Source organism: Macaca mulatta, chromosome X, assembly GCF_049350105.2.
Source record: "Macaca mulatta isolate MMU2019108-1 chromosome X, T2T-MMU8v2.0, whole genome shotgun sequence".
NCBI classification, from domain to species: Eukaryota; Metazoa; Chordata; class Mammalia; order Primates; family Cercopithecidae; genus Macaca; species Macaca mulatta.
The window spans coordinates 139,794,564-139,816,974 of NC_133426.1; the positions used below are offsets into that span (position 1 = coordinate 139,794,564).

Consider the following 22,411-nt stretch of genomic DNA (forward strand, 5'->3'; position numbering starts at 1 on the left):
AAAGACTCAAATGAAAAACCTTATACTCTCTTAAAACAAAAACTGGGATCCCAAAACAAATGGAGATACACATGCACAGACAAAAACTTTGCCCGAGTGTTGACAGCTATTCCCTGAGCCCAGGCTGTACCCCAGTTCTGGCTAGCTCCCAGACAGCTCCCTGTACATAGTTGGGTTTGAAATCTGGACCACTCTAACAAGGGGGATCAAGTGAGATTGTTGGTCACTTATTGCTGCCATTGGGATATTAATTCAAATAGGGTCAGTGTGAACATGAAAACTAGCACACGGTGGGCTAGCTAACCTGCCTGGTTTTTAAAAAACACCCCCAAACCCAAGTGTGAACATGTGATAACTGGGACATCCTGAACGCCTTCTATCCTTCAAGGGGGAGGATATCCAGAATCTTTTTCTAAATGGGTTACAGTTTATATATAAGTGGGTTCAAGAAATGGACCTACAGTGATCTTAGCTTATGTAATTCAACTCATTCAAAGCAGTAGTCTGCAGTCTCTTCCAATTACCACCTATAAATGAAGTACGTATAACCTTCTTCTTGGATTGATGCTTTGAATACAATCTGACAAGTGGCTCAGAAGCCTGCTCGTGTCCTCACATTCTGTCCTAACTTAATAATAATTAAAAAAAAGAAAATCACCTCCACGTCTCTCCAGATAAGGCAACTAAAATAACAGGGAGAAATGGAAATTTTACTGCTTGTTGGGCTTTTTCTTTTAATAACATGATAAATAAAACCTGCTTCTGTACAGCTATTTAATATTTCAGAAATACGTACATGTTACATGCCAAGAAGGAACCCTGGTTTGCTTGTAAGAAACAAGGTGAGATCATAGTTGGAAAAAAAAACCCACAAACGAAATGAGAAAAAAACATACAAACAAATAATAGAGTGATAAAATCACAAATGCACAACTAACTATAGTTCTTGTACCTACACTGTTAGCCACATTTAACATGGTTTGGGGGAGCAGGAACCAACTCAATGCACAGTCCCTTTTCCTCCCAAAACTGAATGAAAAAACAAAGTCAGCATTTCTTAAACCAGTGGCCACATAGTAAAAACTGTACATTGTTGTCCATTCATTTAAAAAGCAAAGTCACTAGGATGGTAGAAAAGTGATAACTGGTGCCTTTTAACTTTTTGATGATGAACACTTTTTCTCAGAGTTTGAGAATTATCTCCACTCTCTCTGCATAACCAGGAACAAGATGCAGAAGGCAGTGAGGAGGTAGGCCTGTGCTCCAGGACGGACACCTGCACTGTCGGCTTTCTCATTGGCACTCTTCCCAGCGTGGTCAGTGGCATTATAGTCAAACTCTGAAGGGCACTGCTGATACTCACAGCCACTTCCACTTCCTTCTCCACTACTTTCATCACCTAGTTTAAAAAAAAAGGAATAGAAATTTCATTCCACTTGTTCTCATCAGAAGGCATACAAGAGCAATTTGTTCTTTCAAACCACAAATGCTTACTGTTATCAAAGAAGTCCACGTCATTCCCATTGTATGCATTCTTCATCTTGCTGGTCATCACTCGAAGAGCCATGATTTGACGAAGGATCAGTATGTCTGGTTTGCTGGTGTCAACCTGGACCTCTGGGTTGTTGCCCTGGTTGGCTAATCCATTTCCTGTCACTGCAAACAGGTACCTGGAACGTAAAATGACCCCAGTAAGAAGATTTGTAAAGCAAAAAGATTTTATCTGTCTGCCTCCCGAAGTGCTGGGATTACAGGCTTGAAGATTATCAAGATTATACAAGAGATTATCAAATATTTCTGCTAGATTATAGTACTTCCACTAAGCAAAATTAGATGGAAGTTCTTCAATTCCTAATGAACTCTAATCTTTCTTGTTCCTGTGGATTCCTCATTTCTCCAATTTGATGGAAACCTTCTTGAAAGCTATCCCAGCACTTCTGGAGGCTGAGGTGGGTGGATCACTTGAGGTCGGGCATTCAAGACCAACCCTGCCAACATAGCGAAACCCTGTCTCTACTGAAAATATAAAAATGAGCTGCATGTGGTGGTGTGTGCCTGTAATCCCAGATACTCAGGAGGCTGACACAGAAAATTAACTTGAACCCAGGAGGCAAAGGTTGCAGTGAGCTGAGATTGCACCACTGCTTTCCAGCAGCTGAGATTGCAGTGAGGTTGCAGAGAGCCGAGATTTTGCTACTGCATTCTAGCAGGTTGACAGTGATACTCTGTGGAAGGAAGGATGGAAGGAAGGAAGGAAGGAAGCTATCCCTCTTGAGGAGGTTGGTGGGTTGAAGTAAAGTAGTATGGGTACTGGCTGGGCGTGGTGGCTCACACCTGTAATCCCAGCACTTTGGGAGGCTGAGGAGGGCGAATCACAAGGTCAGAAGATCAAGACCATCCTGGCTAACATGGTGAAAACCCGTCTCTACTAAAAATGCAAAAAAAAAAAAAAAAAAAATTAGCCGGGCATGGTGGCAGGCACCTGTAGTCCTAGCTACTCAGGAGGCTGAGGCAGGAGAACTGCTTGAACCCGGGAGGTGGAGGTTGCAGTGAGCCAAGATTGTGCCACTACACTCCAGTCTGGGCAAAAGAGCGAGACTCCATCTCAAACAAACAAACAAACAAAAGTATGGGTACTTCTCTAACTTATTGAGTGTCTAAGGGAGGGACACAGGGCATCAAGTCAGAGAACAGAACCTTTGAGAACTGGTTATTTATTAGGCTAGGCCATTGGGCAAAGAGCAACGGGCATTAAATATTTTTAAAATAATGACACTATTGGAACAGCCCTAATACGAGACTATAACTACTGTCAAACTTTTGACTCAGCACTCTTTGTAAGTAACTGGGTGCCTTCTCAACACTCCCAGTGCAAAGCCTGTTCCTAACAATGCCTAGAAGCCTTCCATGTTGTTGCTACCTACTGTGAATTGCTTCCTGATGCCTCGGTTGACAATTGCGAGAACCCTCTCTGAAGGTCACCCAGGCATCTAGGAAGGGACAGACTTCAAATTCATTCAACAGACACTAACCTGCTTTTGCCTTTCCCATTCCAGCAGTCATCCTCATTGCCGTTTCCTGCAGCCATCCTCTCATCATTGCAAACGTTGCTCGGAAGGGAGGACCAGAATTTCTTGGCCTGTTTCAGTTTCTCCTTGACATCAGTAACCTAATTATGAAACAACAAAAAAAGGATCATTGTAAGACAAGACAAAACTACCTACAAATGTGCCTTCTGGCCATTTCCAAAGTATCTCCAGAGTGATATGCAATTCATTTTCAACTTTAGTTAGAAGAGGAAGATGCAACTCCAATTTGTATCTTAGAAGTACAAAACCACTCAAATGAATAGTTGAAATGCAAGTTCCAAAGGAGTGGCCTAGATCCCTCGTGCACCTCATTGTAAGTACCATCTGAGGCCTACCAGGTTCCATGCTGTAGGCACAAAGATAATACGCAATCTCTTCTCCTAAGGCTTTTAGAGTCAGGATCAAGCGCATATATTATGCACTCTGTGAAACATAGCTGCTATTGCTCTTTCTCTCCATCCCTATCTCCGCAGACTCCCTCTTCTGTATTCCTACTACTGTAGGAATACTTTCTTACATTTTTGTTGCATATTACTGTGGATAAAGCAATTTGCCTACAGTTATTCACTCTTCTCCCATCTCAGTGTTTACTAAACATCATTTTATGTTAATAAGCCTGGAACATCTACTTCTCCCTCTTTGCCTCCTTGTTGGTACCTTTTGAGAACAAGGATTTGCCTTATTTCTCTGAGCTTCTCTGTGCCTAGCACAGTGATGGACACATACTAGATGTTCAGTAAATGCATGGTGAATCTAAAGAGAAGTTTTGAGACAAGACTTATTGCATCATAACTCCTTGACTACCCAGGAACTTTCTGAGCTAGAAAATGGGACAGGCAGATTGACTGACATCCACATCCTATTTGCTTGAAAAGTGACACCCGAAAGACCCACACTTGTCAGCCTTCCAGCTAAAAATTCATTCTGAGCAAGAGTTTTCAGTTCACTGTCATTAAACACGGCCCTTCCTGCCAAAATGCTCACCAGTCGGTCCAAACTAGTGCCAGCTGCTGTGGTTGGGCGTTCCTCGGGGTGATGTGGTCTGAAGCGAGCACTGAAGGCACTTTCAGAGATGGAACGAGAAATTCGTCCAGCTGGGAGGGGCTTGGGGGGTCCACATCCCTGGAAAACCTGCATTGGAGTAAGTGTAGTCATGTTAGGGAAGTCACATGCCAACACGGGGTGGGGCAGGGGGGAGGTGGTTCCCCAGCTCCCCTTTCCAGCATCTTGCCTTTGTTACCTTCTGAGACACTTGAACACTATTATCCTGCATGTTCATAATAGCATCAGAAATCTTCACATCGATGGGATCCATGACCGATTCAATGTTGAAAGGACCCTCTAGCCTTTCTGCCACCATCAGCATAGCATCTAATATGAGGTTTGGGGAAGAACAACACAGCATAAAAAGTCAATCATTAGTTTGGCCTTGGGTAAATCAATCTAATTTTTTTTTCCTGTTTCCTGCATGGGGGCGGGGGAAGTAAGACATGGATCATAATGAATTCTTGTTTTTATGTTTTTATATCTATTTCCCTTACACCAAACTGCATTTAGTCACTACGTAACACTAGCTCTCTGAAGTGTGAAATGGCCAGATGAAGGCTTAGTTCTACAGCAAGGAAATCAAATCAGGAACTTTCCTCAATACTGATTATTCGTGTGTCAGCCACTGTCACTGTAAGGCTTAGTTAGCTCCCAGAAGACAAACCTAAGGCTGGAGGCAAAATAACATGCCAGTTCTCCCAGAGACTTCCCTAGGATCTTTTCGTTTCACATTCCATTTATAAGAGTCAAAAACATAAATCAGTTAAGATGCTGGCATATTAATTCTTTTCTTTCATTTTTAAAAACAAAACCCCTCAGATCCTTGAGTGCACCGTTGGAAAATACAAATGAAAGGATTCCTAGGAATTCTAATGACTTTTCAAATAATAAAACTTTGAATAATCCAATTTTTGTATTAAGAAAAACTTCTCATTGCAAATACAATGGCCTCAATTGATCTTAAAGCATGTACCTCTTTTTTTTTTCCAAAGTGAAAAGATGACACAAGACACAGTATACAAAATTAGTGGGCTCACAGTATATATCTTCACCGATTATCCTGCTTTAGACTCTGGAGTAGTCTAGCATTTTCCAGTAAGCACTGAATCGCTTCAATAAAATACATTGTCTTTGTTTTCTTGCCATACATGTTTCTAAGGAGTATGAGGCTTAGTATTTTTGCCTGCTACCTGTTTTACAAAATTAGAAGAACTTGGAAATGAAAACCCCAAATGACAAAAAGGATGCTTCATTAATGACAAACAGTGAACTTTTAAACTTGTTTATCCCCGCTTTACACTCTAGTGCTTAGTGTATGGCAAGAAAGGAGTTAGACCAACATTATCTATCACCTTCAGGTAGTGCAAGGATGGTTACTAGAAAGAAGGGCTAGTTTCCGGAAGATTGTGCCCTTCCCAAAGAACACCGCTGACAACTGCAGCCCCCAGCTGAGCTTCTACCTAAGCTTTCTAGTGGAAAGGAGCATAGGCATCAGCATATCAATGAAACCAAATCTGGTCATCAACCTTTCACCTTCAACCTAGAACAAATGCTACACAACATTTGAATGCATGGGGTCATTTCTCTAAACTACAATTCCGATGTCACAAACCACAAATAGATTTCCGTGAAATGCAATTTTTAAAACAGTAATAACAAATGAAGTTTCAGAATGCATTGTGGTAAGCGCCAATCAAGTGATGCTTCTAACTCTAAGTAAGGGCTGAAAGCATGAATATACCATTGTACTAGAGGAGAGAAAAAAATGCTTTTGATGTGCTAGCAAAAGGAGACTTTTGTAAACAAGTGGAGCACAACTTAAATGTGTTCATCATTGTCAAATCATCAGGGCTGCCATGTACAGAAAGCACATTCCTTCATAAGCTGAGAAGAAATCACCTGCTCCCAATAAAAAGATTATGAATAGACAGATAATAAACATCTAAAATGTATACGTTTAAACAACAACATCAACAACAACAACAACAACAACACCCAGTGCATTTTGTATCTCCTTATTCCCCTAGCGGCGAGGAATGGCCAGATCACTAATGTGTTTGTGAAAGACTGAAAGGAAACATAAACCCCAATTCTTCTGGCTCTTTGGCGTCTTTGTAAACTCTGAGCAAGCCGGCTATACACAAGGGCCTGGGAATGGAGGGGGAAGCTGGGCCTTTGTTGGGGCCGGTGCCATGGCGTTGCATGCTGCGCAGCTGAAGAATGCAACTGAAGTGCACTCTGCCTGCAGTCTGCAGCCCGGGAGCCAAAGCTGCCTCTAACCCTGGAGGAAGTCATGATTGGCTATCAATCGGCTCTTCTGTAACAGCAGCCAGCCCTGATAAGAAGCCTCAAGAGAAAGCCAAAGATGACTGGTTTGGGGTTTGGGTTTTCTTCTGGCTGATACGAGCCACGGGGCCCTTGTTTGTGGGATATCCGACTGGCTCCTGCCAGGACCTGGCTGGTGCCCCTGCCAGCAATCCCCATACTAAATTCCCACTGGCAGCAACATGCGACATTAATGGGGTTGGCCCTGAGTCAAATGAGTGTTAACACAGCTACAGTATGTGATGGAGAACAAGGTGGACTTTAGCATAATTTATGATTCTCCAGAAACTGACTTTTGTTGGTAGGGGCAAGGCAGATATTTGGTTTGTTTTTCCAAGTGAAGGTTTCATATAAACCAGCCTCTTATAAAACCAAATTCCAAGATGTTTTAACTATTTGGATCCATCCTGATAAAAGGTTGACAAGACTTCAACATTTACTAAAGGGTCTCAATTCATGGCTAGTTGCAGATGCAGTTAAGAGAGGAGAGGAAGAGCATGGCAACAAGAAGACAGATTTGGAAAACCGGTTCATCCTTAGTCTCTTAAAGGGTCTAGTCCAACTGCATGATTTCAGTGCTCAAGACACTGGCACTGAGTCTACCCCCACACCCTCAGCAACAAAGCATCCCCTTCTCACTAGGGAAAGCGATTCCTTTTGCATTGTGCTGCCAATAATCAGAAACCCACATCTTCAGCCTCACGACCTGACTGGAAGAACAAAAGGCAGTTTCCCGACTTAACCCCAAGATCTGATTTAAAGAAGGGGGAAAAAGCCCTTGACCATTCATTAGCTGCAGTCATTTAAAGGGGAAAGAAAAATTCCTTGCAAAGAGAAAAAAAAGGAGAGAGACAAGAAATAAAAAAAGAATTTACAGCAGAGGCATGTAAATTGGGACTGAATTCTACAACTACAAAGCAGATTAATTAAACCCTTGTGAAAAATTCATGAAAAAGCACTGGAGATTAACAATGTCTATTACTCCTGGTCTTTTATATCTGCTTATTAGAAATAAAGAATAGTATACCCATTAAAAACAAAGTTTAGATACAACTATATACCTCATCCCTCCAAAAAGTTATCACTTAAAATAACTAGGGAAAAATCGATTCAGAAATCCTATCAACTTCTACTTGGGTTTAATTTTGTTTCTTCAAAGACAACAAATGTAATTTTAAAAATGCACAACAAGAACAGCAGCAACTTAAGTCCTCTTTGTTTCAGAGTAACTGATTTAAAACATCAATTAAGAAAGCCAGAGTGTGGTTTTGATTTTATATGGACCTGTAAACTCTAGGAAAAATACGTAGGAGCATTTGTATTTTAATATAAGGATATGAGTTTAGTTATAGCTGCTGCTAGACATGTTAAGAGTATCAAAATAGTGGCAGGGCCATGCCCTTCTGCGTTCTATTCCCAATGTGTGTGTAGAAAAGTCAGCAAAATTTGATCACTGTCACCATACATTTTTTTGTACCATATGGCAAATTCTACTACCTTGCCTGGAGAAACAGTGAATTATAGGGGAAATTGAAGAGGATCACGAACTTTCTTTAAAAATTCAATTTAGCAAAAGAGAACTGCAAACTTGACATTTGGATGTGGGGATGAGAATGGGATAAAAGAGAGAGAGAAAAAAACAAAAATAGCGACTTTAGATCTGGAAATGCTATGGGTTTTTACTTTCATGAGAAATACTTTGAATCAACAATTTCTCCCATGGCTTCATTCTGGGCATGATGTGCCATTTGGCCTGTGTGTCTTTGCTGGTCTTATGCCTTCCCTTTCATGAGATTCTGCTTTTCTGTGTGTAGAAGATTTTTTCAGGTCTTCTAGCTTTGAGCTATTTAGGCTACAATTGTGCTGAAGTGCTTAATATTCACATCTTTTTTTTTCCCCCTGTGTCAGTGTTCTTAAGAATCTGTTGGAGCCAATTTATTGATGCACTTTCAAACGGAGTTAATATGGTAATTAGCTCTCACACAGACTAAAAAGCATTCCCCAACCTTAACACCCCTCACTTCCCCCCAGAAAAACAAGCTAGCAAACTGCATGCATGTTCCCATGATTTGGACAAATAAGTGAAAAACAGGTGCTTATAAAGACACTCAAATTTGGCAATTATGCAAAGGTGACTGGGGTGGGGAAAAATGTGAGTTTCCTTTTGTGAGCTGTTAGTATGTGTGTGCGGTCCTACTAATACTCAGCATAATGAACTTCAACACTGGTCACTGTTGTTTCAGGCATCAAGGTAATTGACAACTGGACATTTAAATTCTCCTTAATTTGTCCTTTCCCCAAAATCATAACTAACCCTCTCAGCAATTGGCCACTTCATTTACACTGCTGTCTGGGCTCTGAGAATGGTTTTCTAGGTGGAAGATATATGCAGGAATACGTATCCCTTACATTCTCAGGGCTAAAGTCCTTCCACTCTCACCAGAGCAGACTACTATTGCTGAATCGTGTACAGAAACAGAATCCCTAAATTTCTCAATCAGATTTCACCTGATCCAAATAACAAATACATATCTGGCCTGTTTGCAGAAGATTTGGTTGCAGTGTAACAGATATAACATTTTAAAAGCCACTTTTACAACTCCATGAGGACTGTACTCCAGCATTTACTTGGATACAAGCCTATAATCATAAACACAACTGACTTTTAGGGGGAAAATATCAAAAAGGCACTTTCTCAGGGAGTGGCTCATGCCTATAATCCCAGGGCTTTTGGGGGGCTGCGGGTGGGAGGATCGCTTGAACCCAGGAGTTTCAGGTTACACACAGCTATGACTGTGCTGCTATACTCCAGCCTAGGTGACAGAAAGAGACTCTGTCTCTGAGAAAAAAGCATTTTCTCGTTATTAAAACCTGGCAGTCACTGTACCTATTACCTTCAGAAATGCCACCACTAGTTCAAGGGAATATTCACTTGTAGTAATGTTTTTACTATACTCAAAGTAGTTGAGTATGATCTACATAGTCAGGATTCTGACAAACACTAAATAACTAACACTAAAACAAACAAATTTCATAGCTGCCAATTACAACATTCCTTGTGACTGGAAGCTAAGCTATCTCTAGCAACGCAAATATGTTAATCACTTGCTCACCTATGAAATTGTTCCATTCAAAATCGAGATCCCCTTGGTTGGCCAAACAGCCTCTCATGATGTTTGAGCAGTAGTTGTAACATGGCTTCACTGTCACGAGACCCCGGCAGTGGGAGCAGTAGATCATCTTCAACAGGGCATGGGTACACTGGGCTGTGGGGTTTACCTAATATGTGAAAAGAAAAAAAGACAGTAGTGGTGGGGCTAAAATAGAGACAGAAATTGCTTCTATCACACTGACACTGAAGACTTGGCCATTAACTTAAGAATGAGTTGTAATTGATCACAATTAGTAAGCCTGGACTGCCTCCTGAAGACGTAGATTAGATAAAAGATACGTGCTTGGACAGGGCAGAGGAGGGAGATGAACATCACATGACCCAAAACAAACAAGGCACACCAACTCCTACCCTGTAAACACCCATTCCTCCCCCATACCCCCTTCCCTCCTGGAGTCTCTCTCTCACACACATAAATTGCTCGAATATCTCAAAATCCTTTTACAAATAACTATCCAGTGTGAGCCATGAAATGCAGTCGAGGAGACTACCTTCATGTGCCCACCATGCATGCCCTGCTAATAGCCTCAACCATCAGTGTTTGTCTTTGCCAGACTGGAACAGAAGCACATCTTCTTCTGAATCACATTGACTACAAGGCTGTCCTTTGAACCCTAACCCCAAATCAAGGTTTAGAAGGATATCTACGGTGTCTTCTGTTCTGTGCCAAGAGCTGTGCAGAAGGCAAAGTTAACACATTCTACCGGGCAGAATATGAGTAATCTTAAACTTGGGGGGTATGTGAAGGCTTTCCAAGGCTTGGGAGTACTAAAGCACAGAGTGTTCATGGAACACTTGATGAAAGAGGTGGGGCTTTGGTTAAATTTTCAAGACAAGGGCTGGACTTAAGTGGTCAAACAAAGGGAGAGCATCCTAAGTAAGTTCAATGAAATGAACAAAACCTGTAGGAGAGTACAGGACATATCACTGCATCTCAGAATGGGGTTGGGAAATTGTGGGAAATAAGGTCAGGTGCACAGGAGTATGTGTGTGGCCAGAATTTAGAGGGGCTTAAACATCAAGCAGAAACTGGGACACCAGCTGCCGCGTGTGGTGGCTCACGCTTGTAATCCCAGCACTTTGGGAGGCCAAGGCTGGCGGATCGCGAGGTCAGGAGTTCGAGACCAGCCTGGCCAGTATGGTGAAACCCCCATCTCTACTAAAAATACAAAAATTAGCCGGGCATGGTGGCGTGTGCCTGTAGTCCCAGCTACTCAGAAGGCTGAGGCAGGAGAATTGCTTGAAGCTGGGAGATGGAGGTTGCAGTGAGCCGAGATCTTACCACTGCACTCCAGACTGTGTGACAGAGTGAGACGAAGGAAGGAAGGAAGGAAGGAAGGGAGGAAGGAAGGAAGGGAGGGAGGGAGGGAGGGAGGGAGGGGATGAAGGGAGGGAGGGGATGAAGGGAGGGAGGGAGGAAACAAATTGGGACACCATATGGCAGTACACATGGGGCTACGACTGGAAGTTCGTGAGGAAGGAAAGGAAGAATGACGGAAACATTACTCAAGTCAGATTGGGCTGGCCGTCCTCTCCAGAGAAATGGGACTTCATTTCATCTAGTTTTATAAGGTGAAATTATTTGGGGTATAGAAGAGCTGATTCCATCCAGTCACTTGTTTTCTTCAATGCTTAGAAAGGATTGGGGCTAGGCATAGCATTCTAGCAGCTAATTAAAAGTTCCTGTCTCCTCATTCTTTCTGCCCCACCCTCCTCTTTTGGAGTCAATATCAGAGGATTAGTGCATTCTTCTGTATAGGTACCCACCAGTTCTGCAAACATAGACTTTTGGAGGCAGATACCACAACAGGGAACAGATGCTGGGATGCAGGGCAGCCCGGCAATGCACTTCACCTGCTCTGGAGTGTTACTTTGGATATCACTTATCAGCAGTACCCTTAGGAACAGGAACAGGGGATTAGTAGTGTCAGGAGAAAAAATAAACAATCAGGCTCCTACGTGATGCGTGCGCACATCCATTCCCCTCATCCTAAACAAGGCTCTAGCCTAAAAGGGGGGAATACGTGTTAACAATAAAATGGTAATTGTATACACTAAAGTCAACATTCCCTACCAAGAATTAAGATTTTTCCACAGTTTTAACCATTCCCAAATGTTTTCCTAGGCACTAAATTAGTCCTAACTATGTATTAATGTACAGTAAAATTTTGGCTAACCAATATACCCTGGAGGAATGGCCTTTTCTGGATAGCCAGATTTGCTGGACAGCTAAAAGTTCATTCCTTTAAAGTCACAGATTGTTAAGACTTCCCTACATGTCTCCCTCTCCTTTTATAAAGGAGCAAACAGGACTGGAGGGGAGAGGTGGCTTGAGAAGCATAGGCTCACAGAAGTCTTAGAGTTGGAAGGGACCATAGGATCACTGAGTGTTGCTCTCACATTTGATAAATAAGAAAACCAAAGCCAAAGCCAAAGAGATTAAGCAACTTGCTGACAGTCACCTCACAACATTGGATTCCAGTACTGTACCTTATCAAGCATTTGTGATGAAAAGATTTCCCAGATGTATCATGTTTCCCTGCCAGATGACAGGAAACTGTAATCTTAGGCACTGGTTATTTTCTACTTTAGTTTTAGTTGGGTTCCACATTGATGAGACTGCAAAATGGCTAGATTTTAAAGAGGTAAAAGTTATGCAAGTGGCTACGAAATGAAAAATCACTGAATAGCACGTGACATTTGTTGAATATTATGCTTAACAGGAGACAATGCCCTAGTAAGAAGAAATGTAGAAAGCTATGGGGTCAACAAATAGTTACTGAACACCTACTATGTGCCAGCGATTATTCTGGAATGCATTTGAATTTAGGTAGCAAGGCAAGTTAAGAATTTCTATATTAGAATACAAAACCTGTTCTACAAAATACAAAGCAGTTCCAAAGTGGTAAAGGACTTTAGGAAATGAGCAAAAATTTTAGACCCAAGATAGTTATATTCAGAAAACACTTTTTTTTTTTTCAAATAAGCCCTTTCTCATTCTTCTAAAAAATAACTCTAAGAAATGGTTCATTGTATTCTTAGTTCAATTGCAAGTCAAATCATTTATGCAATAGACCTTGTAGTACCCTTCCCTAAAATAGACTGATGGAGGCTCAAGTTTTAAAAAGAGACCAAACTAAATGATACAGTAGAGTTGTATTAAGGGAAATTATGATGCTGAGTTTGGCAGAGTTCTTCCGTTTCATTATTTGGCTAAGTGCTGGCTCATGCTCTGTACATGATTTGTTGTGTAACTACTAAAAATGGTCACAGGGAACTCAGCTGTAACATCCTACAGAAACACTAAATAATACCAGAACTGAAAAGAGAGATGAGGAAGTTATAAGAAAAATGGAAAGAGAAAAGACACATAAAATATTAAAGTTAGAAAAAACTCTGTCTTTTGTCTCATAACCACTAGTCAGACCACCATGCACTATTTCACATGAAGGGAATTCAGAATCTGGAAAGCAAATCTGTTTTAGTGGGATGAGGCCCTAATATAAAGGGAAGAGTTTTAAAACAGTCACAAGACCTAAAGAAACAGGTCTCCCCTGCAAAGCCTCATCCCCCTAGAAAAAACAGCAATAATGCTAGCACTACCCAGGCCTTGGGGCCCCACCCTTGTCGACCCGCCCAGGCTCAGAATGGTGAGCCCAGAGTGTCAAGGACTTTGGACTACCCTAATGGGTAAACAAAATGGCTGCCTCTCTTTTAGAGTCTTTAGGGGCATCTTAGTAAGAAGCAATGTAAGTTGGTGTAAGAGCCAAAAGTGTGCCACCACCATGGAAGAAAAAGCTACACAGTATATGGCATATGTTGAGTAGCCCTTATCAAAAATGCTTGGGACAAGAAGTGTTTGGGTTTGTTTTTTTTTTTTTTTTTTTTTTTTGAATATTCACATTATACTTATGGTTTGAGCATCCCTAAACCGAACACCCAAAATCTGAAATGCTCCAATGAGCATTTCTTTAAGCATCAGGTTGGTATTCAAAAAGTTTCAGATTTAGGGCATTTCGGATCTTAAATTTTCACATTTGGCATGTTCAATCTGCAACTTTAATTTAAGCTCTCTCGTGGAGCTTCTGGTGAAAGTCAGAGATCTCCTGGATCCAGTGGTGGCACTTCTGTCACATGGTAATATACCAGGCACTGCTGGGGGCTCTTTCATTAGCTCTCAATGGTCTCTCCACACTATTAGAGGCAAACCTTTCACCCTTAAGCAAATATAGCAGTGGACTAAGTCAGACTTTGTTCTGGGGCTTTATTCATTTTGAATAGAAATTCAAGTTCATTCACATTCTACTCCCTGGTAACCCTCAAAATCAATTACTTCTTTTGAGTCTTCAAAAACTTATTTGCTGAAGTAGATTTATTCCGTAAGACCCGAAACCAAGCAGTAGATCATACCACACAGGGATTAACAAAAAGGTCTTCCTTTAATCTTCAGTTGTGTATTTATTCTCCATGGCATGGCATGGCATGGCATGGCGTGCCACTTAAATTGTTCAATTTGATTGTTATCTTGGGGCACAGCTCTTGACTAACATTTAGTATGTTTTTTCTTTTATTTAGAAGGGTTGGTTGAGCGTAGATATTAGTAAGTTCCAGAATCCTTGGGGCTGGGTTAAGAGCAGGGGTAGGAGTTATGACTACTTTTTACTAAAGTTACATTTTTCAGACCTCTCTTAGTGATTTAATAGTTACTTCTTAAAATCATATGAAGAAATGGGAAAAGAAAAACTGTACATTCCTCCCTTCCCCCTTCAAATAAAAAGAATGGTTTGATGATCTCTTAAAGAAAATGCTTATTTAGCTTTTATGGTTTCATGGTCATGAGGGTTTTGAGGTCAAGATTCAAGAGAAAATTTTTCTGTTCTATGGCAGAGTTACTACTGATAGATTTTACTGGATTTTATTGGTTTCTATGATACATTTAAACAGTATTTAGTATGTACCAGGTTTTGTTCTAAGTACTCTACATGTATTAACTCATTTAAGCCTCAAAATAATCATACAACGTGAGTATTATCTCATTTCACAGATGAGGAAGTGGAGCCCCAAAGAGATTAAGGGACTTACACAAGGTCTTCCAGTCAATGGCCAAACCAGTAATTGAATCTAGGCAATTTGGTTGCAGAGTAGGTGTAGTTGACTTCCATGATATGTACCTAAATGGCTTCTTTTGAGTAACAGACTATAGGAACCTTGATGGCAGTACATAAGCCTAATCCTTTTGCCAGAGCTCCTAGACCTAGTACAGTATCTCCATGTACAATGTACACTCCACTACGGAGCTGGATGTTTTCTAGTGACAATTTTCAGTTTTCAATGTTTATTGACCAGATGAATCAATTTTTATGTTGGAGGGTAATTTAGGATCAACCGTTCTACATGGAGCAATATCTCACTAGATACTTGGATGAGATGACATATTGTTTAGTAAAACAATAATGACTTACTGAGCCAGTGCTATGTCTTTAGAACTATTCAAGGTGCCACGGGTGAGAAAAAGGATATGAATATATATATATTACTCATCAGTCCCTGCTCACAAATAATTCAAAGGCTCAAGACAACACTGCCGGATGTGGAGAGAAAAAAGTTCACTTGAACAAAACCAACCAGAAATCAATTACATGTTTTACCAAAGTTTTAACGTTTTGAAAGAACTATAGCTAATGTAGCAGAGATGATCAATTCCTACTATAAAATGGGACATATTTTGCATAAAAATAAAAAGATTGACATTATTTACATAAGAATGAGGTCTGATTCATTTACTTTTGTGGGGTGGTATGATAGAAAGGGAATAACATCTGGACTGAGTACTTCCATATTAACTCATATATCAAAATCAATCTGAATTATTGACCCATAATGACAATACATTGATACCAAATTTTCAAGCCTATAAAATCCTTCAAGACTGACCAAGGTCTTTCTTAATGATAAGGTAACTGTAGGCGGTATCTTAAAATTTAAGATTTTAGGAGTCAATCTATGTTTCATGACAAAAGTCAGTGTGTATGTGGGGGGAAGACGCCTCATTTCCTTCTCAACTTATTAAAACTCTTTTAAAAATACTCATTCCTGCCTTCCTCAGGATATATACATTTATCATGACATCTGCATGCCATAATGATCTGCTATAAAAAGCCTTTTCTGCAAAGACTCTTTTCATATACATTGAGACTTTCTACCCAATAACCTGCATTTTCCAAACACCACATTAAAAACTACTGCAAGCAGCCTGAAAAAAAATGCTGGAACAGAACTCTTCACACAGCCTGGATTTCATTTCAGTAATTCAGAACGAGCCTTAAGCCACATTACAGAGTGATGATAGTCAACACGCTGTACTGAAGCTAGAAATACATTTCCTTTTAGTTTATTTCACCTCCTAACATACATTCATTGTACTATTTTTTTGTTTGTTTTCTGCACAGCCAATAGTAGCAAGCAAGCAGAAAAGGTCTACATTTTTTTTTTTTTTTTTTTTGAGACAGAGTCTCGCTCTGTCGCCCAGGCTGGAGTGCAGTGGCGCGATCTCCGCTCACTGCAAGCTCCGCTGCCTCCCAGGTTCACGACATTCTCTTGCCTCCGCCTCCCTAGAAGCTGGGACTACAGGTGCCCGCCACCACGCCTGGCTAATTTTGTTTGTATTTTTAGTAGAGACGGGGTTTCACCGTGTTCGCCAGGATGGTCTCGATCTCCTGACCTCGTGATCCACCCGCTTTGGCCTCCCAAAGTGCTGGGATTACAGGCATGAGCCACCGTGCTCGGCCAAGGTCTAGACTTTATCTGTTGCTTGGTAACAAAAGCACCCAATAGGAATAACAGAACTATTCCCAAAATTACGGTAAGAGTGATAGGGAACCCACACTTGCCATGTTATGTGATGAGTTTCTTCAACAATTTCCTAACCAGTTTTGAATTCAATGCATATACACAAAGAAAGGAGGATTTACATTTACAATTACAATTCAAACTTCCTAATGATTCCTAATGATTCCTCTAATAATAAAATCTAAAAAGCATAACAAAATACTCATTCAGGAATATTTCTGGAGATGTTGTAGATAAAACTGGAACTTCATAAATACTTGAAATGTGTCTTGTCTTTGTTTCAAATGAATAGACTCAGCTAACACTTACAAGTCAACCCCCTTGAAAAGGGCTCTATTTTTGTTTTGTGAGTATGTAAATTCAATTTATTCAATTTGACACCTACCATCCTCACCCTTTTCCATAGCTTGAGTCCCATCTTCCTCTTTGCAATTCTTAAGATTGTGAGTGAAAAAGAATATTGAGAGTTGAATATGTGTCTACACTTTGCTTAAGAGCTTTTTGTATTGACTATTTTTTAAAATTTATATTTATAATGATTTTGAGAAGTGGTAAAATAGTTTGTTTAGTACTCTTGTAGGCTTCTTGGTTTCCCACAGTTAATTCTGAGAAGGATGTCCAGAAGAATGCAACACAGGGAAGGCACAACTGCTTACTTCCCCCACCCTAACCTGGGATGTGGGGAGATGCAAAACAAAGGCAAATAGAAATAAAGAGGGAGCAATGAAAATTGTTTTCAAGGCAGGACAGTCATTTAGACATCCCAATGGTGAGGCACTGATTTCTAATTATAGCTTCTGTAGTTTGGGGTGAGGTGTAGACATAGTCCCATTATGTCAGTGTTAAATGAAACCATGAGAATGCAACTCTCTTTGGCATAGGAGCTATTAATTTTCATGGTGCATGTAACCACTTGTCCATTTCTGAAAGACCAAAACAGACTTCATCCTTCCAGGCAAAACTGCTGATACAACCAGGTGAATAAGAAATGTATCATGAACCACGACAAATAAAGATGAAGTAATATAAAGATATGTAGTACAAGGGTATTCTTGAACCATCTGTTACTAATTTAAGGGGCTTTTAGGAAGTTTGAATTGTAAAGCTCAATGGAGTGAGCTGAAATCACTGGAGATTTGAGCCCAGAAAAAACAAAAGCAAGGCAAGTGTACTTCAACTACGAAGTGCCTTTCTCTTGAAGTAACTTAAGCTTGCTAGTGCTAATGGTCTTGCAAAGGTTCAGTGATAACCAAATCATTGCTCAACTTTTAACTACAACCCTTTTGCTACAAAAGTAAACTGGGCATCCACTCATGAAGAGAAAATGGGAACATGTCTAAGTATGCAAACAAGACCATGATGCTTTTCGTATTTCACTTTAAAGACCTCTTTGCAGGCTGGGCGCAGTGGCTTATGCCTGTAATTCCAGCACTTTGGGAGACTAAGGTGGGAGGATCACTTGAGCCCAGGAATTCGAGACCAGCCTGGGCAACATAACGAGAACCCCATCTCTACAAAAAACAAAAAATTAGCTGAGTGTGGTGGCACGTGCCTGTAGTGCTAGCTATTTGGGAGGCTGAGGCAGGAGGATTGCTCCAGTCCCAGAGGTTGAGGCTACAGTGAGCTGTCATCATGCCACTGCACTCCAGCCTGGGTGACAGAGCAAGACTCTATGGAAAGAAAGAAAAGAAAGAAAAGAAAGGAAGGAAGGAAAAAAGAAAAGAAAGAAAAGAAACAAAGAAGAAACAAAGAAGAAACAAAGAAAGAAAGGAAGAAAGATCTCTTTGTAGACGAAGTGGCTGATGAGGTGGCTCTCTTCAATTAGGGAACACATCCCTACTTTGAAAGGTCTTTTTTCAGGCCCGAAGCAATTAATATTATTGGGCACCAAAAGAAGAAACGTTCGTTTTTTGGGTTGTTCTAGATCCACCTGCAAACTGCTTCTTGGGCAGGGGTTAGCAGAGGTGGGAACCCATATATATAAAACATTACTTGGGTATCCAAACTGGTAGAGAATCTTATTTATAAATTAATCAAATGAATTATTCAACATGTTCATTTTGAAATGTTTTTGATAGCCAGATCCTTTATTGTCTTTCCAATACCACTGTATCTCAAATTTTTTAACTGGTTGTCATACTCCAAAAATTAATGTAATAAATATTTTTTCAGGTATGCAAGTATGCCTTGCATGCTTGTATACAGATGCATTCCACAGATGGTAGATATTTATAGAATTCTTGTTTCAGCACCTTTAGAAACTGACTTGATGCCTATATGCCTTATTCATTTAGATAATAAAATTTAATTAAAGGGTTTGATTTCAAGTCAGTCCTTAAGTTTAGAAGCTCAGTTGTGAAGCAAAAACATTGTCTTTTTTAGGCATTCCCAATTGTGACCACAATACTTAAAGTAGCCACAAAACATTATTTTCAAATAAACAATTGGCAAGTTATGTTTTACTCTATGTAAATTCAGCCATATTGCTCCTGTTCACTGTATTCCCATACAACTACATAATTATCTCTTAGGATGACATGAGAATACAATGACTATAGAATAGAGATCAAGTTTGAAAACAAAAATCGTTAGGGTTATATTTAGAAAGTAAATTTCTCAAGGCCAGGCGTGGTGGCTCATGCCTATAATTCCAGCACTTTGGGAGGCCGAGGCGGGCGAATCACCTGAGGTCGGGAGTTCAACCGGTCTGACCAACACGGAGAAACCCTGTCTCTAGTAAAAATACAAAATTAGTCGGGTATGGGCGCATGCCTGTAATCCCAGCTACGTGGGAGGCTGAGGCAGAAAAATTGCTTGAACCCGGGAGGTAGAGGTTGCGGTGCGTCGAGATTGTGCCATTGCACTCCAGCCTGGGCAACAAGAGTGAAACTCTGTCTCAAAAAAAAAAAAAAACAAAAAAAAAAGTAAATTTCTCAAAGAATTTAACAATACTAAGGTAGACAGGGACTCTTTTTCTTTCTATTAAGAAAAATTCATACCAAAAGCAACATCAGAAAGTGATTATCCCTGCAATCCCAGTGCTTTGGGAAGCTGAGGTGGGAGGATCGCTTGAGGCCAGGAGTTCAAGACCAGCCTGAGCAACACCGCGCAACTCTGTCTCTACCAAAAAAAAAAAAAAATTACCCAGTCATGATGGTGCATGCCTGTGGTCCCAGCTACTCAGGAGGCTGAGGCAGGAGGATTGCTGGAGCCCAGGAGATCGAGGCTGCAGTGAGCTATGATCGTGCCACTGAGCTCCAGCCTGGGTGAAAGAGCAAGATCCTGCCTCTTTTTAAAAAGAAAGGAGAAAGAAAAAGTGACTGTGACTATTTCACATTGGGTCACATATCTTTGTTGCAAAAGTAAGGGTGTCTGCATCTTAAATATCAAAGTCAAGCTTCTTGGTTTCCCACGGTTAATTCTGAGAATGATGTCCAGAAGAATGCAACACAGGGAAGGCACAACTGCTTACTTCCCTGTAACCTGGGAGGTAGGGAGACGCAAAACAAAGGCAAGCCTTTTCTAGCCTTCAATCCTCTAACCTGCAATCACTTGTCTCTAAAACTTCTTGGTTTGGCTACCCTCCCTATCCATGTTTGTAGGTTCAGTTCTCTAAAGTATGCTCCAACCTTGCAAAGTGAGGCTAACACCAAGGCAGGCTTGAGTCTGCTGTCTGGCCCTTTTTCTCCAAGAATCAACACTGAAACTCAAAGGAAGGGGAGAGGGTTAACATAAAGAAAGTACTTTTCAAACACTAGCAAAGGGCTCTTGACCCTCTTTCTCTTTGGCACAAGTGCACACGCACATGCACATGCATGCACAGATGTCCAAGTCACATGACAGTGTCTTTCTGCCCTTTCAGTAGAGGATGAACATGAAGAATTGTTGAAGGAGAGCAAATGTGCTGGGTGCACCACAATGCAAACAACTTTGATCTGATTCACTGTGCACTGTTTTAGGGACTCTGACAAAAGTATGTCCAAGATTAATAATGGTTGCTGGGGTTGGCAGAAGTTCAAGAATCAGATATTATTCCTTCAATTTATAACAATCATCTCCCCACTTACCCTCAACTCCACCCTCATATGCCCCAATAAATATTTGCAATTTATGATGAAAATATCAAAGAAGGAGTGAACAAAAACATACTAGAAAGAATTGTTTCCTGACAGTTTATGGCCTGGAGATGAGAGAGAGAACAAACAACATAATGAATGCAATCAATCAACTAATCCTTATTATCACCCAATTCTAATATGAAAAATCCCATGAGCACCTGTTTTTCCTAATAAACCATGCTTTAGAATCTTTATCTTCACTCTGGTGAATGTAAGTTTTCTAACTAGAGTGACCCGTGTATCCTGGCCAGTCCACGACAGTCCTGGTTGCTTATTAACAATTAGTGATACTTGGCCAGCATGGTGGCTCATGCCTGTAATCCCAGAACTTTGGGAGGCCAAGGCAGTCGGATCACCTGAGGTCAGGAGTTCAAGACCAGCCTGGCCAACATGGTGAAACTCAATCTCTACTAAAAATACAAAAATTAGCTGAGTGTGGTGGCACATGCCTGTAATTCCAGCTACCAGGGAGGCTGAGGCAGGAGAATCGTTTGAGTCTGGGAGTTGGAGGTTGCAGTGAGCAGAGATCTCGCCACTGCATTCAAGCCTGGGTGATAGAACAAGAGTCCGGGGAAAAAAAAATTGGTGACACCTGTTGTCATCTGAGCCCGGGAAGTGGAGGTTGCAGTGAGCGGAGATCTCACCACTGCACTCAAGCCTGGGTGACAGAGTGAGACTCTGTGAAAAAAAAAAAAAAGTGACACCTGTTGTCTGTGAATAATTTGCTAATAAGCACCTCTTGATTTAGACAGTAAGTGTCCTATTTGGACAATAAATTATATGGTCACCCTAACTGTAGATAAACTGTGAGAGGCAATCAGGTGTCTATTTTCATGTTTGTAGTGCTGTCCAGTTTTTATGCTGTCCATTCTTCCAGTCCTCAAAACAATCAAATGGCCTCGGCAGAATCTGATGTTGTTGTGCATCCAGGCTTTTTAGCAGAGGCTGACATTTGGCTTTCTCTTTGAGGGCCTAAAGTTGACAGCACTAAGACCAGCCTTGCTAAGATCACTTTGCCCCAGTATATTTATGTTTCTTCCCTGGTATCAACTTATGGAAAGGTAGAGGTGGTAGGGTCTTCAAGAAGTTTTCAGATTTCATTTGGGGGAGGGGAGTGGCAGTGAAGGAGCAGCGGAACCCTTTTCCCCTTGAAATCTTGCTCAGATCCCCACTGTGTGAAGTCAAAGAAAGCAAAGACTCTCTGGTGGAACTGGGAGGTAAAGGCACAATTGCACAGTCTCACCCACAGAAGACTTCTTTCTCCGTTGCTTCTGCTCAAGGAATCCCCTAAAGCTAGATCCTGCTCAGCTCAAGAACAGAGTCTATCGGCCAGGCGTGGTGGCTCTCACTTGTAATCCCAGCACTCTGAGAAGCCAAGACAGGAGGATCACTTGAGGCCAGGAGTTCGAGACCAGCCTGGCCAACATGGTGAAACCCCATCTCTACTACAAATACAAAAAATTAGCCAGGCGTACTGGCACACACCTGTAATCCCAGCTACTAGGGAGGCTGTGTCAGTAGAATTGCTTGAGCCCCGGAGGTGGAGGGTGCAGTGAGCTGAGATCCTGCCACTGCACTCTGGCCTGGGCAGCAGAGCAAGACCTTGTCCCTATCTCCAAAAAAAAAAAAAAAAAAAAAAAAAAAAAAGAACAGTCTATCCAGTTCAATTTGCTGAATTTCCCAATGAGGAAACAGGTTCATTTCATCAGCTCCTGATCACATATTACAATTTCACTTTCTGTATTGGTAATCCTACAAAGTCATGAGTCAACAGCAGTGTGGTCCACACTGATTGTCATAGACACCTATCT

The 22,411-nt window shown here is 41.0% G+C and overlaps 1 protein-coding gene across 1 annotated transcript in view; it reads right to left on the reverse strand.

Annotated features, from left to right (window-relative positions):
- Nucleotides 1-240: 240 nt before the first annotated feature.
- The window catches only part of GPC4 (glypican 4), a 116,998-nt gene continuing 94,827 nt past the window's right edge, over nucleotides 241-22,411 (reverse strand). Inside the window, exons 4-9 of the mRNA NM_001265741.1 lie at nucleotides 9,575-9,740; nucleotides 4,330-4,460; nucleotides 4,074-4,220; nucleotides 3,033-3,169; nucleotides 1,495-1,670; nucleotides 241-1,399 (exon numbers count right to left, since the gene is read on the reverse strand). Coding sequence (NP_001252670.1) covers nucleotides 1,197-1,399; nucleotides 1,495-1,670; nucleotides 3,033-3,169; nucleotides 4,074-4,220; nucleotides 4,330-4,460; nucleotides 9,575-9,740 — 960 coding nt within the window. The 3' untranslated portion in view covers nucleotides 241-1,196. The remainder of the gene's footprint in view (nucleotides 1,400-1,494; nucleotides 1,671-3,032; nucleotides 3,170-4,073; nucleotides 4,221-4,329; nucleotides 4,461-9,574; nucleotides 9,741-22,411) is intronic.